Source organism: Macrobrachium nipponense, chromosome 28, assembly GCF_015104395.2.
Source record: "Macrobrachium nipponense isolate FS-2020 chromosome 28, ASM1510439v2, whole genome shotgun sequence".
NCBI classification, from domain to species: domain Eukaryota; kingdom Metazoa; phylum Arthropoda; class Malacostraca; order Decapoda; family Palaemonidae; genus Macrobrachium; species Macrobrachium nipponense.
Genome location: NC_087217.1, coordinates 32,764,193 through 32,785,614, shown reverse-complemented (window position 1 = coordinate 32,785,614; position 21,422 = coordinate 32,764,193). Strand labels below are relative to the sequence as shown.

General features: G+C 45.7%; 1 protein-coding gene across 7 annotated transcripts in view; it reads right to left on the bottom strand.

Moving 5' to 3' along the window:
- The window catches only part of LOC135201658 (uncharacterized), a 123,102-nt gene that overhangs the window by 35,156 nt on the left and 66,524 nt on the right, over window positions 1-21,422 (bottom strand). For all 7 annotated transcript variants that reach the window (XM_064230768.1, XM_064230765.1, XM_064230769.1 and 4 more), the window contains 2 exons: window positions 13,645-13,858; window positions 12,607-12,719 (listed from right to left, as the gene is read on the bottom strand). In XM_064230768.1, coding sequence (XP_064086838.1) covers window positions 12,607-12,719; window positions 13,645-13,858 — 327 coding nt within the window. The remainder of the gene's footprint in view (window positions 1-12,606; window positions 12,720-13,644; window positions 13,859-21,422) is intronic.

Sequence of the window (21,422 nt, the reverse complement as noted above, 5' to 3'; positions counted from 1 at the left end):
CGTCAATTTCACATCAACATACTGGAAGCAATGGCGGTTTTATTGACATTGAGAAAATTACAACCGTCCAAGAAGGTCCACATTCGATTAATTTCAGACAGCTTGACAGTAGTCCATTGCATCAACAGGAGAGGTTCCAAATCCAACAAGTTGAATCATGTAATGATAGCAATATTCCTCCTAGCAGAAAAGAACCACTGGCATCTGTCAGCAGTTCATTTAGAAGGAGTGAGGAACGTAGTAGCGGATTCACTGTCCAGGATGAATCCACTAGAATCAGAATGGTCACTGGACAACAAGTCCTTTCAATGGATCACAACTCAGATCCCGGATCTCCAGGTGGATCTCTTCGCCACGGAGTCCAATCACAAGTTAGCTTGTTATGTAGCTCCCAACATAGACATCAACGCCGTTGCGATCGATGCAATGTCTCTGGACTGGAACAAATGGGAGAGAATTTATCTCTTTCCCCCAGTAAATCTTCTATTAAAAGTTCTACACAAGCTAAGATCATTCAAAGGCCAGCTAGCACTAGTAGCACCCAACTGGCCGAAGAGCAATTGGTATCCTCTTATCATGGAGATGAATCTCAAACCCCAGAAGATCCCATCTCCGAATCTAACACAGGTAGTACTAATGCAGACTGTGTCAGCTTCCTCAAGAATTCTAAGTGCCCTAACTTTATGGACTTCATGAAGTTTGCAGCACAAAGGCAAGCAAATATAGATCCATTAAATATTCTGTTTGTAGAATCAGACAAAAGAGATTCTACAATTAGGCAATATGATTCTGCATTGAAAAAATTGGCTATATTTTTAAAAGGTAACAACATTCAGAGTGGATACCAACCTTACAATTTCTTTCTTTAGATCATTACATGAGAAAGGCTTAGCTGCCAGCACTATTACCACAATTAAATCTGCCCTAAGAAAGATTTTTCAAATAGGTTTCAATATTAATTTAGCTGACACATACTTTTCTTCTATCCCAAAAGCTTGTGCACGTTTGAGACCAACTAGCCGCCCTCAATCTATCTCATGGTTTTTGAACAATGTTCTTAAACTTGCATCAGATTTAGACAATGATAACTGCCCCTTTTCAGCTCTACTGAGAAAAACACTATTTTTAGTAGCTCTGGCTTCTGGAGCTAGAATTTCAGAATTGTCAGCTCTGTCTAGAGATCCAGGACATGTAGAGTTCCTCCCATCTGGAAAAGTCTTACTTTCACCAGATAGACAATTTTTAGCAAAAAATGAGGATCCACTAAATAGATGGACTCCTTGGGAAATTCTACCTCTTCCAGAAGATAAATCCTTATGTCCTGTTCATACACTAAAAACCTTTATGACCAGAACTTCTCAAATATCATCGGGCTCTCTTTTTATTAGAGAAAAAGGGGGCACGATTACTCTAAGAGGGATCAGGCAGCAGATACTCTATTTTATTAAACAGGCTAACCCGGATTCAGTTTCACATGTTCATGATATCCGAGCAGTTGCCACCTCAACTAATTATTTCGAAAACATGAAGTTTGAGGAACTTCAAAAGTACACAGGTTGGAAGTCCCCAGCAGTATTTAAACGCCACTACCTGAAGAATTTACAGGCCCTAAAATTCTCAGCAGTGGCAGCTGGAGCTGTGGTAGTTTCTGAAGTACAAACTGACAGCTCTCCTTAAACCTTTAATTGCACCCTTTTCCTTTTCTATCTCCCTATCCTTATCCCTTCTACCTGAATGGCTCGCTCACACTCCCCACCATACTTTCTCCGGATCGGGCTAGACGTTGCTTGTTGACCCCGCTGCCAGATTATTGTATGCCAGTGTAAATATGTATATATATTAACTACAGTAGTACCTCGAGATACGAAAGGCTCAACTTACAAAAAATCCAAGTTACGAAAGCCAATGTGAAAAATTTTACTGCTCTACATATGAAAAGTTTTCAAGATACGAAAGGTTTCTGAAAGTCCGAGATTCGCCCATAACAATTTTGAAACTCGCGCCGCACGCCGCCATCTTAGTGCTAGTAGACTCACCACCATCCTCCTGCTCTCCCATTGGTTCCTGATGCTAGCCAAGCCATGAGATCCTTCTCTCTGATTGGACAGCATCCCTCCCATCATGCATCTTCTATACGTACACGTTGGCGTCCCTTAGCTCGGCCCCTCCGCACCCGAAACTTTACCGTACGCAATCGGCATTCGTTCGCTCCAACGATTTTGTTTAGTAACGTAAATTCGTTAGTGATTTCGTTGCAGTACATATTATCGTGTTGTGCGAAGACTGTATTATTACGTATTTGTGTAACTTTACGTAAATTAACGTAGTCATGGGTCCCAAGAAAGTTGAAATTCACGGAAAGAAGGCGCATGCTGTCTCTGGAGACAAAGAAGAAGATCATAAAGAAGTACAAAGCTGGTATGCGATTGAGTGTGATCGCCAAGGAATACGGCCATAATCCGTCGACAATAGGCACCATCCTTAAACAGAAGGATGCCATCAAAGCAACTACACCATCGAAGGGCATCACTATTTTGTCCAGCAAGAGGAGCCATGTGCATGACGAGATGGAACGGCTGCTCCTCATCTGGATAAAAGACAAAGAAATCGCTGGCGATACAGTAACGGAGACAGCAATCGCTCACAAGGCCAGTGCTATTTTCGGCGATTTGATTGCGCAGGCGGAAGACGAGGGAGGGGAAGGGACTTCAACGCTAACCCCAGAGTTCAAGGCTTCACATGGCTGGTTCGAGAAATTTCGTAAACGGACTGGCATCCATTTGGTGGTGCGTCATGGGGAGGCTGCCAGCTCGGACACGAAAGCGGCCGAAGCCTTTAAAAAGACGTTCGACGAGATGATGACCAAGGAAGGCTACAGTTCTCAGCAAGTCTTCAACTGTGATGAGACTGGCCTTTTTTGGAAAAAAATGCCTCGTCGGACATACATCACGGAGGAAGAGAAGAAGCTACCCGGGCATAAGCCTATGAAAGACAGGCTTACGCTCGCACTTTGTTCGAACGCCAGTGGGGATTGCAAGGTGAAGCCCCTACTGGTGTATCACTCCGAGACTCCTCGAGCCTTCAAGGCCCACAAAGTGTTGAAGGAGAAGCTTCCAGTGATGTGGAGGGCTAATGCAAAAGCCTGGGTAACGAGGCTTTTGTTCACGGAGTGGGTAAATTTATGTTTCGGCCCGACTGTGAAGAGTTTTTTGCAAGAGAAGCGCTCCCCCTGAAATGTCTGCTGTGTTGAACAATGCCCCTCCCACCCTCTGGCCTCGAGGAAGATATCCTAGCGGAGTATTCCTTCGTTAAGATTCTTTTTCTTCCGCCTAACACCACCCCTCTCCTCCAGCCCATGGACCAGCAAGTGATATTGAACTTTAAGAAGCTGTACACGAAACATCTTTTCAAGAGATGTTTCGACATCACCGATACCACAAACCTCACCTTGCGTCAATTTTGGAAGGAGCATTTCGACATCGTCATTTGCGTCCGACTCAGTGACCTAGCTTGGCAGGAGGTTTCGAGGCGAACCTTGAATTCCTCGTGGAGGAAACTCTGGCCTGATGCCGTATTCGCCAGAGACTTCGAGGGATTCGACGTGGGCGAAGCTGGTACTGCAGAGTCAGAAACAGTTGATGATCCCGAAACTGTTTTGGAACCAGATCTTGATGAGATCGTTGCACTCGGCAAGTCCATGGGGCTGGTCGTCGACGAGGACGACATCAACGACCTTCTCGAGGAGCACCAAGAGGAGCTTACGACGGATGACCTGAAGGAGTTGGAGGCCATGCAACTTAACGTCGTTCAAGAGGAGTTCTCTAGCAGCGGCGAGGAAGAGGAGGAGGAGCCTATGACAACGGCAGAAATTAAGGATATTCTAGGCACTTTTCATAAAGTGCAAGTTGTTTAATCCGCAAAAAGACAACCCCGAAAAGGCTCACACAGGTCGTAGCTTGCGCAGTTTGATGACGTTTGCTTGAGTCGTTTCAGGAACACATTGTGGAAAAGTAGGCAGAAGCAATCTTCCTTGGATCGTTATTTTTTAAAGAGGCCTTCAGCATTAGCAGGAGTAAGCAAAAAAGAAGAACCAAGTGATAAAAAACAGAAAGTTGAAAGCAAAAAGGAAGAACCAAGTGATGAAAAACAGAACGTTGAAAGCGGTGATGAAGTTGAAATTCTGTTTAAAAAAAAAAAAAAAAAAAAAAAAAAAAAAAAAAAAAAAAAAAAAAAAGCCTAAGTAAAAGTAAAAAAAAAAAAAAGTTAAAAATAAAAAAAAGAATTTTTTTTTTTTTACGTAATTTCTTGATTTTTGTAAGTTAAGTGTTACAGTTTTGTTAAGATGTTTCGTAAATTTTAGTTTTATGGTTTTCCTTAAATTTTTTGTGTGTTTTCGTAAAGTTAAGTGTACGTACGTTATCTGCCGTTTGTCCTCCTCCTCCTCTGCCGCCACTATCGGAGATAGCCTCACTCGAAAGGTAAGCTTCCACATTTTACGTTGCAGTAATAATATTTCTTGTACACTAATATACACTTTATTTACAGGTTTTCGATTTTTATTCTTAATTTAGGTATTGAATGGTCCAAATTGTTGTAATATTTCATTGTTTATAGGTCAATTTAGCCTTATTATGAAATTTAATGGGGTGTTTTTGGAGGGCTTGGAACAGATTAGCCATTTTACATGTAAAATGTGTTCCAAGATATGAAAAACTCATTATACGAAGGCCGCCTCGGAACGGATTAATTTCGTATCTCGAGGTACCACTGTATTATAATTCTTATATTATGATGCTATTATTCCTTAGTCTTAGATCATTTGTTAAGTCTAAGGTTCTGAAAGGATAATTTCCTTTATTACAGTTTTTCTATGCTCCCTTTTTAGTATTTTAAGAATTATTATCATTATATATCTTATTATTAGTTTTAAGTTATATGTTTAACTATAACAATTAAACTGGTTAAAAAATTTTATTCCGGGTATTATTAACCCTATTTTCTATATATATATATATCTATACTAAAACTTGTATATGATTCTCTGGTATTTTTTCATCGGCAGACACAGGTCGATCCCAGAAAAGGGATTTTGACGTAGGAAAAATCTATTTCTGGGCTCAGCTCGTGTCGGCCTATGAAAGGATCCTTAATATCATTCTTTCTAGGTAAAATTAATCTAAAATTACCAGAGAAAAACAAAATTAAGAAAATGTCAGTAAAACTGACTCGCTCACTCTTAAAAAGAAGTGTCGGTATGGTAATAGGGGCGAGTGGGAACACTACCACGAGACATTCACCAATTAGAACTTCCAATCAGAATCCCCACAAGAGAGAGCTGATACCAACGGGCGATGCGGCCGCCACTACTACTACTAGAGGACGCCACGGACAGCAGCGCCCCTAGCGGACATCCTTAATAATTAGCGCCAGCGTTCAGACGCATTCTCTTTGTGCTTGTGCTTTTTACGGAAAATTTTTATCACCATCATCATGGAACGTTCTGCCATCGCAACGGCTAAGTTAAGTGCCTCATAAGTAATGTTTTACTGTATTTTTGTCTTCCGGGAACCAGTATTTTCCTTCTAATAGGTCATATACGGTTTCCCGGTTGTCTCGTGGCGGCGCCATGCTGCCTCGTTAAGAATTCCCGGTCCTCCATACTGGGACTTCTTATACTTATGGGCTTACTATATTACGTTCATCGTTTTTTACATCGAGTTTTAGCTAGATTAGCCCCTTTACCATTTCTCTTAGTTTGGTATTTAGGGCTATTATTTGTTCCAGCCCAGCATCCCGGCTCTTGCTCTTCATCGGCTATCGCTGGCTCCGAGTAGGCTTCTGTTCCTCGGAACAGTGTTGGCTGCTCCTCCTGGTCTTCTTTTTCTCTACTACAGTGTCTTTTTCCAATCTTTACGATGTAATTTTATTCTATTTAGGGGTTAGGCTAGCCTAGGTGCATGTCCCATGTATTGGTACAGCCTGATTCACGTGGCCCTCCCACGGTTGTGTTGCTCGCGGCTTAGGCCACTTGCGGTCACGTGTTCCATCGCAACCTTCCCCTTCCCCTTCCCTCCCTACCAGGTATAGGGAGGCACTGGGGGACCCCTTGGTTGTCATGACAACCTCAGTTGCCTTCCTCCCTCTCTCTCTGAGGTGGCCAGGGGTTCCTCCCAGCGGGGGGTATAGGGCGACCACTCATAGGGTACCGAGTCTCCGAGCGGGGTAGTTTGTTGAGACGGGGAGGAGTAGGCCAACCCCCCCCCTCTCTCTCTCCCGCCGTGTTACGCCGAGACCCTCCCCCCCTTCCCCAGTTGCTCAGCCACCTTCCCTTTCTATAACGAACGGAGCCTTCCGTCGCAGCCGGGGCACCTTTGGTTATAGATTACTGGCTCCGCCAGCGGGCGGGGTGGTCACTACTAGTGGTCGGTGCTTGCCTACTATATCCTTACATACTCTCCCCGCTACCGAAGGAGCTTGCTTCTTACCCGGGCACTCTTCTAGTAGACGGGTGGAGAAAGGTTTGATATTATTGTTATTTTAAGGATATACCCTAATTTTACGATGATTTGTTTAATTTTATTATTCATATGTTTACCATCCCCGCCATTATTCGTTGTGGTTTCCTTTTACCACCACACCTGGTTGGATTCTATCTCTTGTCTCCGCCGCCAGCGGAGCAATAGCCTAGGACAACCAACCAACCTTGTTACCACACGTATTATGGCGGGGCTCTGGTTTAATCTAACTTTCTCGCTCCGGCACCAGCGGAGCAACTGTTAGGCTGTAAGTGTTCTCCTGATACTCATGTATCTTTCCACTTACAGGCTACCAACTGTCAGGTCCTGGGATGCAACGCGACGTTGTACGACCCCTGCCGGCCACGATGAGTGCAGGTCTCACGCTCCATGTGCACGCCATTCAACGATATGATCGTCTGGCACCGGAAGCCTGCGCCATCTGCTACGACCTAGTCAGTCAGCTGGTGGAGGGGGTAAGTCGATTATAGGCTTCTTTATCATTTTACTAACAACTCTTAGACCATAAAGTTTTTTGTAACCCCGTTCCGCCATTAGAAGCTCATCTCACCTTTTCTTTCAGGCTACTGGTGTGAGGGAGGTCGCCCTTGCTACCCTGAAACGCGTGGGTGGGCGGCTTCGGGAAGAACGCCGCCAAAGGCCAGCCTTACATCCTTGACAAGAAGCTGGCCGTCCAGATCTTCCCCGCGGGCAAGTCAACAGGGTATGTTGACCCCCCCTTGTCCGCAGCCCCTCTCATAGCCTCCATCCAGCAAGATATGCAGCAATCTTTCGGGGTCGTAGCCACACAGGAGTCGGTCCCGGACGTCGCTACACCCCTGGACATCAACATCGAGCCTATGGCGGTAGGGGCAGAGGATTTGTTGGTTGAGGTAGGTGTGTCGGGCGCCCAAGGTCTTTCCTTGGGCGTTCCTGGATCTTCTCCTGTCCCTTCTTCAAGCGCTTCTTTCCAAGGCTTTGTGGGATCTGAGATCCCTACCCGCTCTCCCGCTCTCTCTGTACCCCCAAAGGTGAAGGGAGAGAGAGAACCGAAGACCCTAACTAAGACGACTTCTAAGAAGTCATCTTCGTCTTCTTCGGCTAAGAAGTCTTGACTCTTACGCTGACGCGGTGAAGGCCAAGCCGAGCTCTTCTTACTCGAAGAGCTCTAGAAGCAAGGCTTCTAAGGAGAAGGCTCGCTGCTCCCCGACCGAGCCAATGCCTTCTCCGGCCTCCACCGCATCCACTCCGGTAACGCCGGTGGGAGGAGCGGGACCCAGCACCTTTGATCCCACTGCTTTCTCAGCAGTGGTGATGCAACAGTGGGCGAGATGGTCGGCTCGCAAGTCTCCGCCCTGGGGACGAAATTTGAGCAGATGTTCGCACAACTGTCGAGCACTCTGTCTCAATCAGGCCAGTCCATCCAAGATCTCTCTAACAGAGTTAGAGAGAATGAGGACCGAGTAGCTGGGCTCTCTCAGGTCCCCCCTTCCAGTCTCCCCAGTGCCAAGTGCTGGTATTTTCCAGCTCCCGCCATACGACTCTCTGCCAGCTTTCTCTATGGAGAACCCATGGGAGAGTAGCGCTTACGCTCCATTTAAGGATGGTATGATTCTCTATCCCGGAGTGTGGAACTCGAAGGATTGAGGACTTCGAGTTTTATCCTCCGGGTTTGACGCAGCCTTTCATCGGCTATGCTAGGCTGACCGTAGCGGCTCTTACTAGGGAAGACAAGATCTCTAGGGAGGATGTTCTCTACAGTAGGGATCATGCCCAACGGGAATGGGTTCACTGCCTTGAGGACTGGGAGTGCACAAACACCAAGCTCCAGGCCTATAAGAGTCCTTTCACTATTTTTGCGACGGAAGAGGAGGCTTCTCTTCCGTTCGCTACAAAAATAGTAGAGAGGACTCTTCAGGCAGTCCTCAAGGATGAGCCCATGCCACAGCTAAGGGAGGCGGAGTCTACTTCTCCGCTCTTCCCAGCTTTTGGAGAATTGTGGGAGAACTTGCCAGCCACGTTCACGCTTGGCAAGCTCAAACCGGACTGCGCCATGGACCAGTTCGGCGAGAAGCTTCCAAGGCTGCCTGATTCCTTGATTCAGGCGGAGTTCGACGCGCGAACTAGGTTTGGCAGGTCCCTCAATTCACTGATCATAACGGAGATGGCTGCTCTCTCGTATGCTACGGAACCTCTGTTTAAGATCTTGGCCAAATCCCAGCTTCAGACGGTTCAGACGGATGCTTTCGACTTCTTCCAAGCTAGGAGGAATTGCCGAAAGCACGTTCTGCAGGAGTGCACTATTAGGCACGAGCCTAATAGACTCCTGGCTTCTAGCATGTGGGGAGCGGATCTCTTCCCAGAGTCCGCTGTAATGAAGTACACCACGAGGCTGCTAGGCTCAACCAGAGCCTTAGAGCTAGGTGGGGTATTTCATCCAAGAGGAAGCAAGAATCCGTCCCCACTGCTGGTAAGAAACCAAAGAAGTCTGGTAAAAGGTTCCAGCCTTACCAGAAACACCAGCAACAGCAGCAATTTGTTCAGGCCGTCCCGGTTACCCAACAGGGACAACCTGCTAGTTCTAAACAGAACCAACCCATCCTCCTGCTGTCTCCTCAATCACAACCTTCGACCTCCTACGCACTCTCGCCGGCCTTCAACTCTACGTATGAAGGTCAGGGCTACCCTCCCTTTAATTTACAAGCAATCGAGAGGTTAGGGCGAGAGGCTACTTTCGCCAGCGTGGCGCAGGAAGGGCGACAAGGAGCAGGCAGTTCAGAGGAGGGCGTGGTGGTCAACCCGCCCATCAACAATGAGGCTCCCCAGGTAGGAGGGAGGCTGTTCCTCTTCCGTCACAGGTGGGGGGGGTTCAGCAATTGGGCACAGAGCATAGTGTCCAAAGGATTGGGTTGGAGTTGGATCAAAGATCCTCCTCCAATCAAATCATTCCGCCAAATACCATCAAAGGAATTGACAGATTACGCGGAGGAACTCCTTCAGAAAGGAGCTATTGCGAGAGTCAAGCATCTAAAATTTCAAGGTCGCTTATTCAGCGTGCCAAAGAAAGGCTCAACAAAAAGAAGGGTAATCTTAGACTTGTCAAAGCTAAACTCTTTCATTTTCGTTGCGACAAGTTCAAGATGCTTACCCTCTCGCAAGTAAGGACCTTACTTCCGCGTGGAGCCGTCACATGCTCCATCGATCTTACAGACGCATACTATCATATCCCTATAGCCAGACACTTCCGCCCATTCCTAGGATTCAGGCTAGGAAATCAGACATTCTCATTCAAAGTGATGCCCTTCGGTCTGAATGTAGCCCCCAGGGTATTCACGAAAATAGCAGAAGTGGTTGTGCAGCAATTGAGAACTCAGGGAATCATGGTAGCAGCATACCTCGACGATTGGTTGATCTGGGCACCAACTGTCGAGGAATGTCTCAAAGCCACCAAAAAGGTAGTTCACTTTCTGGAACATCTGGGGTTCCAGATAAACAAAACGAAATCCAGACTTACCCCGGAGTCTCGTTTTCAGTGGCTGGGAATCCAATGGGATTTGTCTTCCCACAATCTGTCAATTCCAGTGGCCAAACGGAAGGAAATAGCAAAATCTGTCAGGCAATTTCTCAAATGCAAACAAACATCAAGGAGAAACCAGGAAAGAATCCTAGGGTCCCTTCAGTTTGCTTCGGTAACAGATATCCTCCTGAAAGCAAGGCTAAAAGATATAAATCGAGTTTGGCGATCGAGAGCAAACACCAAATCTCGAGACAAGTTGTCAGTAATTCCACAGATCCTTCGCAATCAACTCCGTCCATGGTCAAAAGTAAAGAACTTAGCCAAGCGGGTACCCCTTCAATATCCCCTTCCAGTGTTAACCATTCACACGGATGCCTCCCTGTCCGGGTGGGGGGGATATTCTCAGTTCAAACAGGTTCAGGGGACTTGGTCAGTTCAAAATCCCTTTTCTGGGGGAAGACCTGTGTCGCCCGATGAACCCTACCCTCTTATATTATGCACTTCCCACCCTGGCTAATCCAAGTTTATAGAATTACTTCCAGGAATGGATTGAAGCGCGTGGGTATTAGTAGTAGTGGCGAGCGGGGACGGTTGGTGGTGGGTTTCCTTGTAACGGCTCCCACCAACAGGGAGTTTTGGAGGGGAACTTTCTAAATGGCAGAAGTCCTGTGGTCTGTGGTAACACAGCGCCCCTATACTTATACCGACACCCTTTGGGTGTTTGCGCTGAGGGTAGTAACTTCAGCTTAACCATGTTAGCTTTTTCTCTGGTATATTAACAGTATTATTTATACTAGAAAAATGAGTTACAGGGATTTTTCATAGGGTGACACAGGTCTTCCCCCAGAAATAGATTTTTCCTACGTCAAAATCCCTTTAATAAATTCGTTTCTTTTAGCAACTAAATTGTTTTCCAAAATAATTCTTTCGGTAATAAACGTCCATCTGCTGATTCTAAACGTAAACAAAAGACAAAACTAGATTTTTATTGCTTTATTTTGCTCTTTATACATTAATATTATAGTTGGGTGCTGTAATCTTTACAGTAAATCATGTTTTTTTATCATAAATATGTATGTTCATTCACAAAATAGATATACTATGTACTTTTAGGTTGGTGCAGCAGCCAAATCATGAAAATAGAAAGGAATTGTTAGGTAATATACTTTTGTTTGCTGATCTGATGAAGGGGAAATTGAAGATAGGAAAGAATAACTTTGAAACTGTCTTGAATTTAGTTTAAGGTGATAGTTGAAGCCATATTTGGTACTTGAACTAAAGTAGGCAGTTATAAACATTGAAATAGTGGTCTTGGGTGGGTTAATTATTAAAGTAGGCAGTTTAAAGCAATTTTTAGGGGGGTACCAGGATAACATGGGTATTTACTTATCACGGGGGGGTTCTGGGCCCTATCCCCCGTGATTATCGAGCCCCTACTGTACATACATATGTAGCAAAATGTGGAACCTTACCTTTTGAGTGAGACGATTTCCGAAAGTGGCGACAGAGGAGGACAAATGACAGAACACATGAACACTTAACTTTACGAAACACATTAAAAAAGGGCAGAAAACATTAACACTAAACTTTACGAAACACATTAACAAATGGCAGAAAACATTAACACTTAACTTTACAAAAAACTTAAAATCAAGTTTCAGTCATTGGCGTCATAAGGTACCAATAATAGAGTTATGCTGCCATAGCATACCCAACAAAAGTGCCATTAACTGAAACTTGGCCCCATAAGAGCCACAAATCACAGAGTTTCAGTTAATGGCGATTTTCGCTTATCAGCATCCTGCCAAGAACCCTTGCCAATAACCAGGGGCTGCCAGTACCCCAAATACTATGTGAATGATAGATGTGGTCCATAAGGAAATCCGGGAATATGTAAGAGTCTGGGAATGCCAAGAACATGAAGGGGGTGGGGGGGGGGGGGGGGGGGGGGGGGCACTGTACTTCACCAAATGGGAAGATAATAAATAAAAAATCCAAAAACAAAGCCGCTCTGTCAACACGTGTGTGTGAATGTTACATCTGGCAGAAACAAATTGAGCTATTACCTGAGTTGTTCCTCTTTCTAAAACTGCTACTGCAAATATAAAAAATTCAAGCTGCCGTCCAGTAGGAACTCTTAGCTAAGTACTAATTACTACTGGGTAAGTTACTTATATAGAACAATGTTTAATGAAATAAAGAAAAATCTGACATAAAATTGTTGATCATCAATGTTGATGATCCTACACAATGGAAGCCGCAATGAAAACATTCAAAGGAAACAAATAGACATTATGAAATAATTTCGTATTAGGTATCACAAGCCTAAAGAGACACTGATGCATCAGATAAAAACTGTAACAACCCCAACTTGTACTGGGTTGTGCTCAATAACTGAGCACATTGCCACATGTTCTCTCTCTTTATACAAGAGCTGCTAATCCTGCCCTTTTTTCTTCTGAATTACAAAGTATATATGCAGTAAAGTGTTATACAAAACTAGTCCTTATTTATATATATAGACAAATACATAAGATTCAGCATTCATAATTACAATAACATAAATGTTCTTACCAGTTTTTTTTCTGTGAGAATTTGATCAAGTAAAGAGTTGTTGAGAAGGTACTGCTCACCTACAACTGTTTCGCCACATGCTGGTATAGAGGAACTGAAAAGATCTTCCACACCTGTGGTTAAAAAATTAAGGATAGGCAGGCATATGTATAACTATCCTGAAAAAAGTACATCATTATAAAAACTAAAAAACTTTCCATATAAATATCAGACATAAAAGTTCAATACATAAAATCTAGAACATCTCACAAAAAGCTATTCCACCTATTGGTGGTATCCTGATAAATAGAGGGTAAGGCTTGATTAAACTTCCCTCTGTTAGTCTACATAATTTCGTGAATATGCAATACCTCAGGCCTGTGCAATGATATCACTGAAATTAATCAGAGTAGAAGCAAATAAGAATAAAATCAATCTGGGTTCATTCAAATTAATGTACATAGTATGTAATTGTTTCTGTGTTTAAGCCACTAGTGGTTGATTGAATGATTTTATGAGATTTAGGCAGTCTAGATGAGAACTGGGGCACTTTTGGCCATTCAGTGTTTAGGGCAGTGAAACAAAGAAGTTGGAATGGTTGGACAACAAGAGAAAGAGATCCATAATATAAAGGAGATGAACTACAAGGATTTAAGGGTGGCACTGGGGTAAAACCCCTCAGTTACACTTACAGTTAACAGTTAGAGAGGTTGAACAGCAAGACTGAAGAATGGAAGTGAGAACAGAGGTTGAGTAAAAGGGTAAACAGTGGGTGCCCTTAGGGCCTGAAGGGATGCCGTAAGCACATTTTAGTAATACCTACAGTGCTCCATGTACCAATCATTGATGACACCACCCCATTTAGGCGCAGCCACAAGGGTTTCCCTTGAATATGTGCAAATCATGTTTATATCTTTTCTATAAGATGTAAATGTTTGCCTAAAATATAAATTACATACAAAGACACTGGTGAAACTTATCATAATGACAGTAACATCTCCAACAACACACACAGAAGTACTGCAATTCCTTGCTAATGACAAAACTTGAAAGACAAACCTTGGTTTTCTGTAAGTAAGGGTAGTGTAGCATCAACTAGGCCTTCTTCATCCATTACCTCTGGCTTAACGGTATTTCCTGAATTACTCTCTCCACTTTTGTGTTTTTTCTTCTTTTTGCGGCCGCTGTTTGGGGGTACCAGAGCCTCATTTGCAAAATCCTCTTGCAAACTTGTTCCGGCTGTTGGAATAATTCGGCCACCTGTATTTTCCAACTAAAAATGAAGGAACAACTAAGCTCTTTGATCATATAAGATGCAGCTCACTTTTATAGTAAGGAAGAGAAAACAAAAATCCATTACAAAATTACATTACAATATCAGTAATGGTAAAGCTCCGTAACACAAACTTTTTTGCTTATACATAGTATACTACCTTGTGTAGTGCATAAAAGCCGAGAGTTGAGTCATTCACCAGAAGAGTGACGTTCCCATCCTTCTTTTATAAGTATTTAAGCATCAGGGTGAGGCCCTTTACTCCTACATGTCACAAAGGTCATTCAGTGCCTAACAGTATACAATATGAATGAAGCCAGCAAGGCAATGTTTAAAGTGTCTCTACATAAAACCTGGTGTGTATGCCAGATAGTGTTGTGTAATTGCAGATAGTATATTAATCTCATGTTCTGCTCCAATCACTGCCTTCAAAATCTTTCAAATTACAGCTACTCGAGGCCTACAGGCCATAAGAAATGGGTAAAAGAGTGCAGTGTATGTCCTAGTGCTTGGCCATTCGCTTTACCACAAAAATATCATCTGACCAACCTCCAACAGTCATGCAAGGGACCCTGGCACCTACTGATACCTGTGCCCCTCACACAAGTCCCATACTCACAAACAATTGTCTTTATTTTATACAGTACCAATCAAACCTTTTTGCTGTCGAGTCTGCTATAGAATCTGTCAGTGCAGCCTTCTCCGATGAGGAAATTAACATTATTTATACGAAATGCATAGATTTGATGCCAGAAAACGTTCTCCTGGAGTGATCTGTGAAAAACGTGTACTCTCAAAAGAAAATATCAAATACTATCACTAAGTGGCTAAGGACCTGCTCAGTGGAAATCTACTCTGATGACCTTTAAAATATGCCTCCAAAGGGGCATGCTGATCTATTCCTACCTGCAGTGTACCGTACAGCAGAAAATACCTTCCGAATAGCAAAATCTCTCTCTCAGTAAAAACTGAAAAAACTCAGAAAAAATTGGGGAAACAAATTATAAATTTTCATGGACCTGGGACGCGATCAAAGGATTACAGGAATCACTTGACAGTCTCATAACTGTGGAAACAAATAAGCTCTCAGGGATCTAGAATGCAATCAAAGGAGTGCAAGAAGCATTAGACAATCATAGAGCATGCCCCGAGACTCCTTTGAATGTGGCATCTATTATCTCCTTGCCTCCCGGCAAGACGAGAGAAATGAGAGTGCGACACGAGGTCAAGATGGCCATACCCACCCAAGTGGGAACTGGCCCCTCTCCCTGGGATGATGCGCCTACATCACTTATAGACCTTTCTGAGGGGACCATTGAACTCCCAACATCCTCTCCCTCCCCAGTGCCTCTGGTGAAGATAGATCCTCAGTGATGATCACCAGCCCTCATGAGTCTCCTGACCTTATCTCTCCCTTAACCCCCCTATCAGGGATGATGATGAAAATTATCAAGAGGGGTCTGGTGGCTGGCAGACACAAGAAAGTAGGAAAAAGAAAAGAACCTCTCGTTGCCCGCTAGACTGAAGCCCAACAATCATGAATCACCTCGCCCGAAACCTGAGAAGAGATGTCACGTTGTGATTCACAATCTCCACTCATCGGTGAAGCTAGACGCCACAATCGAGAAAGTCAAGCAAGTTTCTCACTGGCTCTGACCCCCTCATTTCCCATGCAAAATTATACACAAAGTGGCTTACAGGATTACCTGCCTATTTCAACACCTTGATGTTCTTAAAGGCAAGAACTTTGGTCCTAATATAAAAGTTTCAAGATATAACCTAACCTGGGACCAACAGTCATCCCCTCACCAGGGGACTTACTGACACCACAAGCAGGGGTTTAGGGACAGGTTTGCCTTCTAACGCAAGCGCCAGCCAACCTCCCATGGCGAGTGACTGCCCAGGCTTGCTGGCTAACCTCCCATCCAGCCAAATGATCAACTCTCTCATCTCCCATCTTCATGAGTTGATATGAATACATTAGATATAATCTGATATATTTTTGGCCTCAAGCAGAACATTCCTCTCTTAAACATGTTCTACAAAAACTTCAAATGCATCATGGCATTGCAAGAAACGCTCCTCTGGCCACATGACCTTGTCATCTGAGATTCAGTACATGAAGACTTCCAATCTTTCTTGAACTCTTTGATGCAAGTTACAGATCAAATCGTAGCTGGTCACCCGAATGGGGACCTTTCTTTCCTGTGGCACAAATCGTTAGACAATATGGTAAATGTGATGACCTACAGGAGTGATAGATTGCTGGGACTTCAAGTGACAGTAAGGAATTCTAAGATCCTAATTAATGTTTATATGCCCTGGGAAAATAACAATAATTTTGATCAATGCTAGGCGAGTTACACAGTATTTCACGATTCTCCTGCTGATCATATTTGCATAATTCTCACCCCACAAAACAATTTTATAACAAAATTCCTGGCATCCGTCAAAATCACACTCTCCAAATTAAAGATGTAATACTCCTTTCACCCTCCTGCTATTCCTATGTACAAAATAGAACAGACAAAATTACAACCTCCTGGCTGAACCACTGCATCACATCTCTACAACTTCACGATTCTCTTGTGACCCACAACATTCACTACGATCTAGCAACGGGCTATGGTCACATCCCTTTACAGGTGTCATTCAGTACCCCATCCCTCCTTACTGTGAATCCCCTAACTGATTACCCACCTTTCTTATCAACTACTGCTGCAGGTCTCTTCTTCCTAGATGACTGAAGAAGCAGGTCTTGAGTCACCTTCTCAGTTAGTGATCGGGAAATGTCCTTCACCAACTGAGAAGGAAACAAAAAGTCAGATAAAGGAGAGTACAACAGAGCTGCTCTCTGAGAATGCGACACTGCTTTGGTCAAGAAAGCACTGAAAACTGTCCTCTTCTTGATCAGTCCCGCTCCAAATAAAGAGGAGACTTCTAAGGATCCATCTTGTACTGCCTTGTCGATGCACGACTATACAAAGGAGTACTTCCGGGTCAAGACCTTCAGCGTCATGAGCCTTCTTGGACATCACCCCAAGGGACCAATCTAAGAAATTAAAGACTTCCAAAACGTGGAAGAGTCCCTTGAGGAGATGATCCAATTCCGAAATGCCCCAAGTCACACGGGCAGAGTTCAGTCCATGTCTTCGAGATGCATCTACTAAGGTAGAAAAGTCTGCTTCGGCAGAGGACGGGAGAGAAAGACCCATATTCTCTCCCGTTTGGTACCAAATGCCCCTTCTGCCAGCGAGTCTCGCTGGGGGCAAGCAGAAGACCGTACTGACTAGTTCCTTCTTGGTATCCATCCAAGTATTAAGTGACTGAAGAGCCCTCTTCATGGAGATAGTAGGTCTCATTTTCAGGAAAGATGAGGATTTAGGCACCTTTGCGCTTGAAAACAGAGAGCGCGGAGAGGGAGGAGTGGCAGGAGTTAACGCGTCCCCATATTCCTCAAGAAGAAGGGCCGTTAAGACTTTGTAGCTGGAAAGTCCTTCCCTACCGCGAGCCTCGTCTTCAGAAATCTCGTCCATCTCGGGATCCAAATGAGAATCTCCAGCAAAAACAGGAAGTCTTCTATCCAAGGGAGACAAACTCCTTATAGGAGAGGGACTAAGAGAGTGTACAGAGTCCCTCTTGACAACAGTAGACGTCTCACGTCTGGTTGGAGCATCAAGTCTGATTGACGGATGACGCTTGTAAGACACCTCGCGTTTGGTTGGCGCCTCTTGCCTAGCTGTCTCCTCGTATCTGGATGACGCCTCACGCTCGGATGGCGTCCTGGCTGGCGCCTCGCGCCTGGCTGACTGCTCTCGTCTGGATGACGCCTCGCGCTCGGCTGGCGTCCTGGCTGGTGCCTCGCGCCTGGCTGACTCCTCACATCTGGAGGACGCCTCGCGCTCGGCTGGCGTCCTGGCTGGCGCCTCGCACCTGGGTGACTCCTCACGTCTGGAGGACGCCTCGCGCTCGGTTGGCGTCCTGGCTGGCGCCAAGCGCCTGTCTGAAGCTTCACGTAAGGATGACGCTTCGCGCCCTGTTGACGTTCTGGCTGGCATCTCGTGCCTGATAGGCTGCACGTATCTGGAAGACGTTTCTCGCCTAGAATACATCTCGCGTATGGCTGGGGTCCTGTCCGGAGCCTCACGTCTGTCATGCCTTTCTCTTGCAATTGTTCTGAAATGCACGTCCTCTTCAACATGTTTGGAAGAGGAAGCTTCATGTCTGGAAGGCGCCTCGCGCCTGGCTGGAGAAAGAGGACGAGACTTCTTGATAGGAAGCGCAACGTCCTTCTTGCGCGTAGGATTTCTAGACAGAACTCCTACCAAGGAGGCTAGTTGTTCCTTAACGGCAAGTAGAATCCTCTTAGAAGCCTCCCCGGCGTCCTCCTCAGTGGGAGGAGAGGGAGACCTCGAAGGAGAACGATCCGATACATCCATATAGGGAGACGTAGGCACAAACTTCGCCTTCTTGATCGAGGAGGGAGCTTAATCAGAAAAGCGCTCTGGGCTAGAGTTCAAAGAAGGTTCTTTCCAATGCCTTTTCAGGGGCCTGGAAAGATCCGAATCCTTCCACCCTCGTTTAGGCGAAGGAGAGGGAGAAGAAGAGAAGCACTCTCGCAGGACGCTTTTCCTAACGCGGTCCTGAGCAGTCTGATGCAAAACAGAACCTGCTGAAGGGACGTCTGACCGTTGTGGATTCTCCACGACCTCCTTAAGGCTTTCGACTTTCCTTCTCCTCTGGGCATGGGAGCTTGGAAGCGGTCTAGGCCTGGGAGCGTCGCAGAGACGATCAAACGCCCCCTCCACAACACTGGGAGCACTCACTTCACTGTACATGTCACTGTCACTATCCTTACCTTTTAGGGCCGCCATTTTGGACCTCATCTTGTGGATAGTAGCCTTCAGGTCGGCGATTTCAGAGGCCGATTCTGAATGCAAAGCCTGTGAAAGTCCCGATATAGAGGGAGAATCAAAAACATTAGGATTAGGAGAGATAGACTCAATAAAAGGCTCAATAGGGCTTGAACACACACCCTTTGATGCATGCCTCACTCTATCCCTTTCTAACTTCCTCAAGTAAGAAGTTAGAGTCTTCCATTCTTCAGCATTCAACCCCTCACATTCATGACAGGTATTAGATGAAGAACATTCAAACCCCCTACATTTACGACATACAGTGTGAGGATCAACCGAAGCCTTCGGTATCCTCACCTTGCAGCCTACATTCACACACATTCTCACACTAACACTTGAATCAGACATACTGAGAAAAATCCAAAAGAAAATCCAAATTCAGTTCACAGTAGCGAATGCCAAAAACACGATCCAGGTACGTCACCAAAAAGTCCGAAGAAACGATGATCAAATGCTTTGAAATAAGATTTCAGGTCAGGAGGTAGTAACAACAATGTTGATACCACCGGCGACAGAGAAAATATGAAAGAAAACAGGAATGGTTCCTAGTCCTGCCGCCCAGGGCAGGCCAGTAGATCAACTGACCTACCTGTAGCGAGTGGCGCAAAATTTGAATTTCTGTCGGGGATGACGGAGTCTTAGCTAAGTATATATCTGACAGGTAAGTTGATTGTATTAAAATGCAATTTTCGACAAATTGCCATTTGTTCCGATACGTAATACAAACCATTGGTCCTTTTACAATAGGAAGACTCACTTCTTGGTGGGAGGAATCTGAGTCTTAAGAACAGACTGGTGTTCGCCCAACCTTGGATTCCCTCCCTGGTCGTAAGAGCTGAGGGAGGGATCCTAGCCTCTGCCCAGTTGATCGGGGTATGTACCGCAGGATCAATGGTCAGACCTCTGGACCCAAGTAATAAGAGGGAGGCAAGCGTACCTCTTAAAACTAGCAAGCAAGAACTTGATTTTGTTGCAAGAGGCAACATAAAATTATGGGTTTGTCTCTTGTTGCCTTCCACTTCCCCCCCCCCCCCCCCCCCCAAACCCTTGTTGAGGGAAGTGGTGGATATTCACTCCTATCCCTAATGAAAGGGATAGGATGGGGCTCGGTCGAGTAGCTTACCTGCATCTTGTCCTTTTCCAGCGGGGGTGACGACCATGGCCCTCTGCCCACAGGTAGAGGGGCCCAGACCCCTGCCTTCAGGACCTGCGCCACGGAGAAGTTCTTGAGGAACGCAAGGGAAGGACCAAGGCCTCTGACTTTGTGGGCTCTCGGATGAAGGGTACGGATGTCGTCGCTACCATCAGCTTCGTACGCCCTCCTGATTACCTCACGTAGCCAAAAAGAAAGTGTTCTTGGATACTTCTTTCTTGGTCACCCCGGTGCTAACGAAGAGGCGTTGACACTCAGGCCTGAGGTGCCAAGTTCTCTTCAGATAGTGTTGTAGCACCCTCACAGGACAAAGCAGCATCTCATCCGTATCGTTGTCGGTGAAATCCAATAGGGAGGGGATTGTGAAAGACTCGAACCTGTCGTCAGGGATCGACGGATTCTGAGTCTTAGCTACGAAGTTCGGGACGAAATAGAGTATCACAGATCCCCATCCCCTGGAATGTTTAACGTCGAAGGAAAGACCATGAAGTTCCCCTACTCTCTTCGCCAATGCCAGGGCCAGCCAGAAGAGGGTCTTGAGGGTCAGATCCCTGTCTGACGACTCTCAGAGTGGCTCGAAGGGTCTTCGAGTCAAACTCCTAAGGACGAGAGTCACATCCTACCCCGGGGCCTGAGTTCCCTGGGTGGGCAAGATATCCAATCCCCTCAGTTTCAGGACCAGTGCCAGGGCGGCTCTATATCCTTTGACTGTGGGGACAGAGAGGAGCTTTTCTCGGCGAAGAAAAACGAGGAAATCCGCTACCTGCTGAAGAGTGGCTCTGAGAGGAGACAGACCCTGTCTACGACACCAACCACAGAAGACGGCCCACTTTCCCTGGTACACAGCTGCAGAGGACTGTCTGACGTGTCCAGCCATCTCTGTTGCTGCTTTGTGAGAAAAGCCTCTTGCTCACAAGAGATGGTGGATAACAGCCAGCCATGAAGATGTAGAGACTGGACTGCCCGGTGGTACCGATCTATGAGTGGCTGGACGAGGAGGTTGTGCCAAGGGGGAATCTCTCTCGGTGCTTCTGCAAGCAGAGCCAGCAGGTCCGGATACCAAACGGCCTGGGGCCATTTGGGAGCCACCAGGATCATCCTGAGATTCGGGGTGGCCACAACACTCGGCTGATCACCTTGCGAATCAGGCTGAACGGAGGAAAGGCGTAGACGAAGAGGTTGTCCCAAGGGTGCTGGAGAGCGTCCTCTGCAGCTGCCCATGGGTCCGGCACGGCTGTAAAGAAAACCTGGAGTTTTCTGTTGTGCCGGGCGGCAAACAGATCCACTACTGGACGTCCCCACAGGTTGAAGAGCCTTTCCGCCACGTCCTGGTGTAGGGACCATTCGGACCCTATCACCTGATCCCAACGGCTGAGCTTGTCTGCTACTACATTCCTCTTGCCTGGAATGTAGCGGGCTGACAGCTCTACCGAGTGAGCCACGGCCCACTCGTGCACCTGCAGCGTCAACTGGTGCAACGGGAGGGACACTAGGT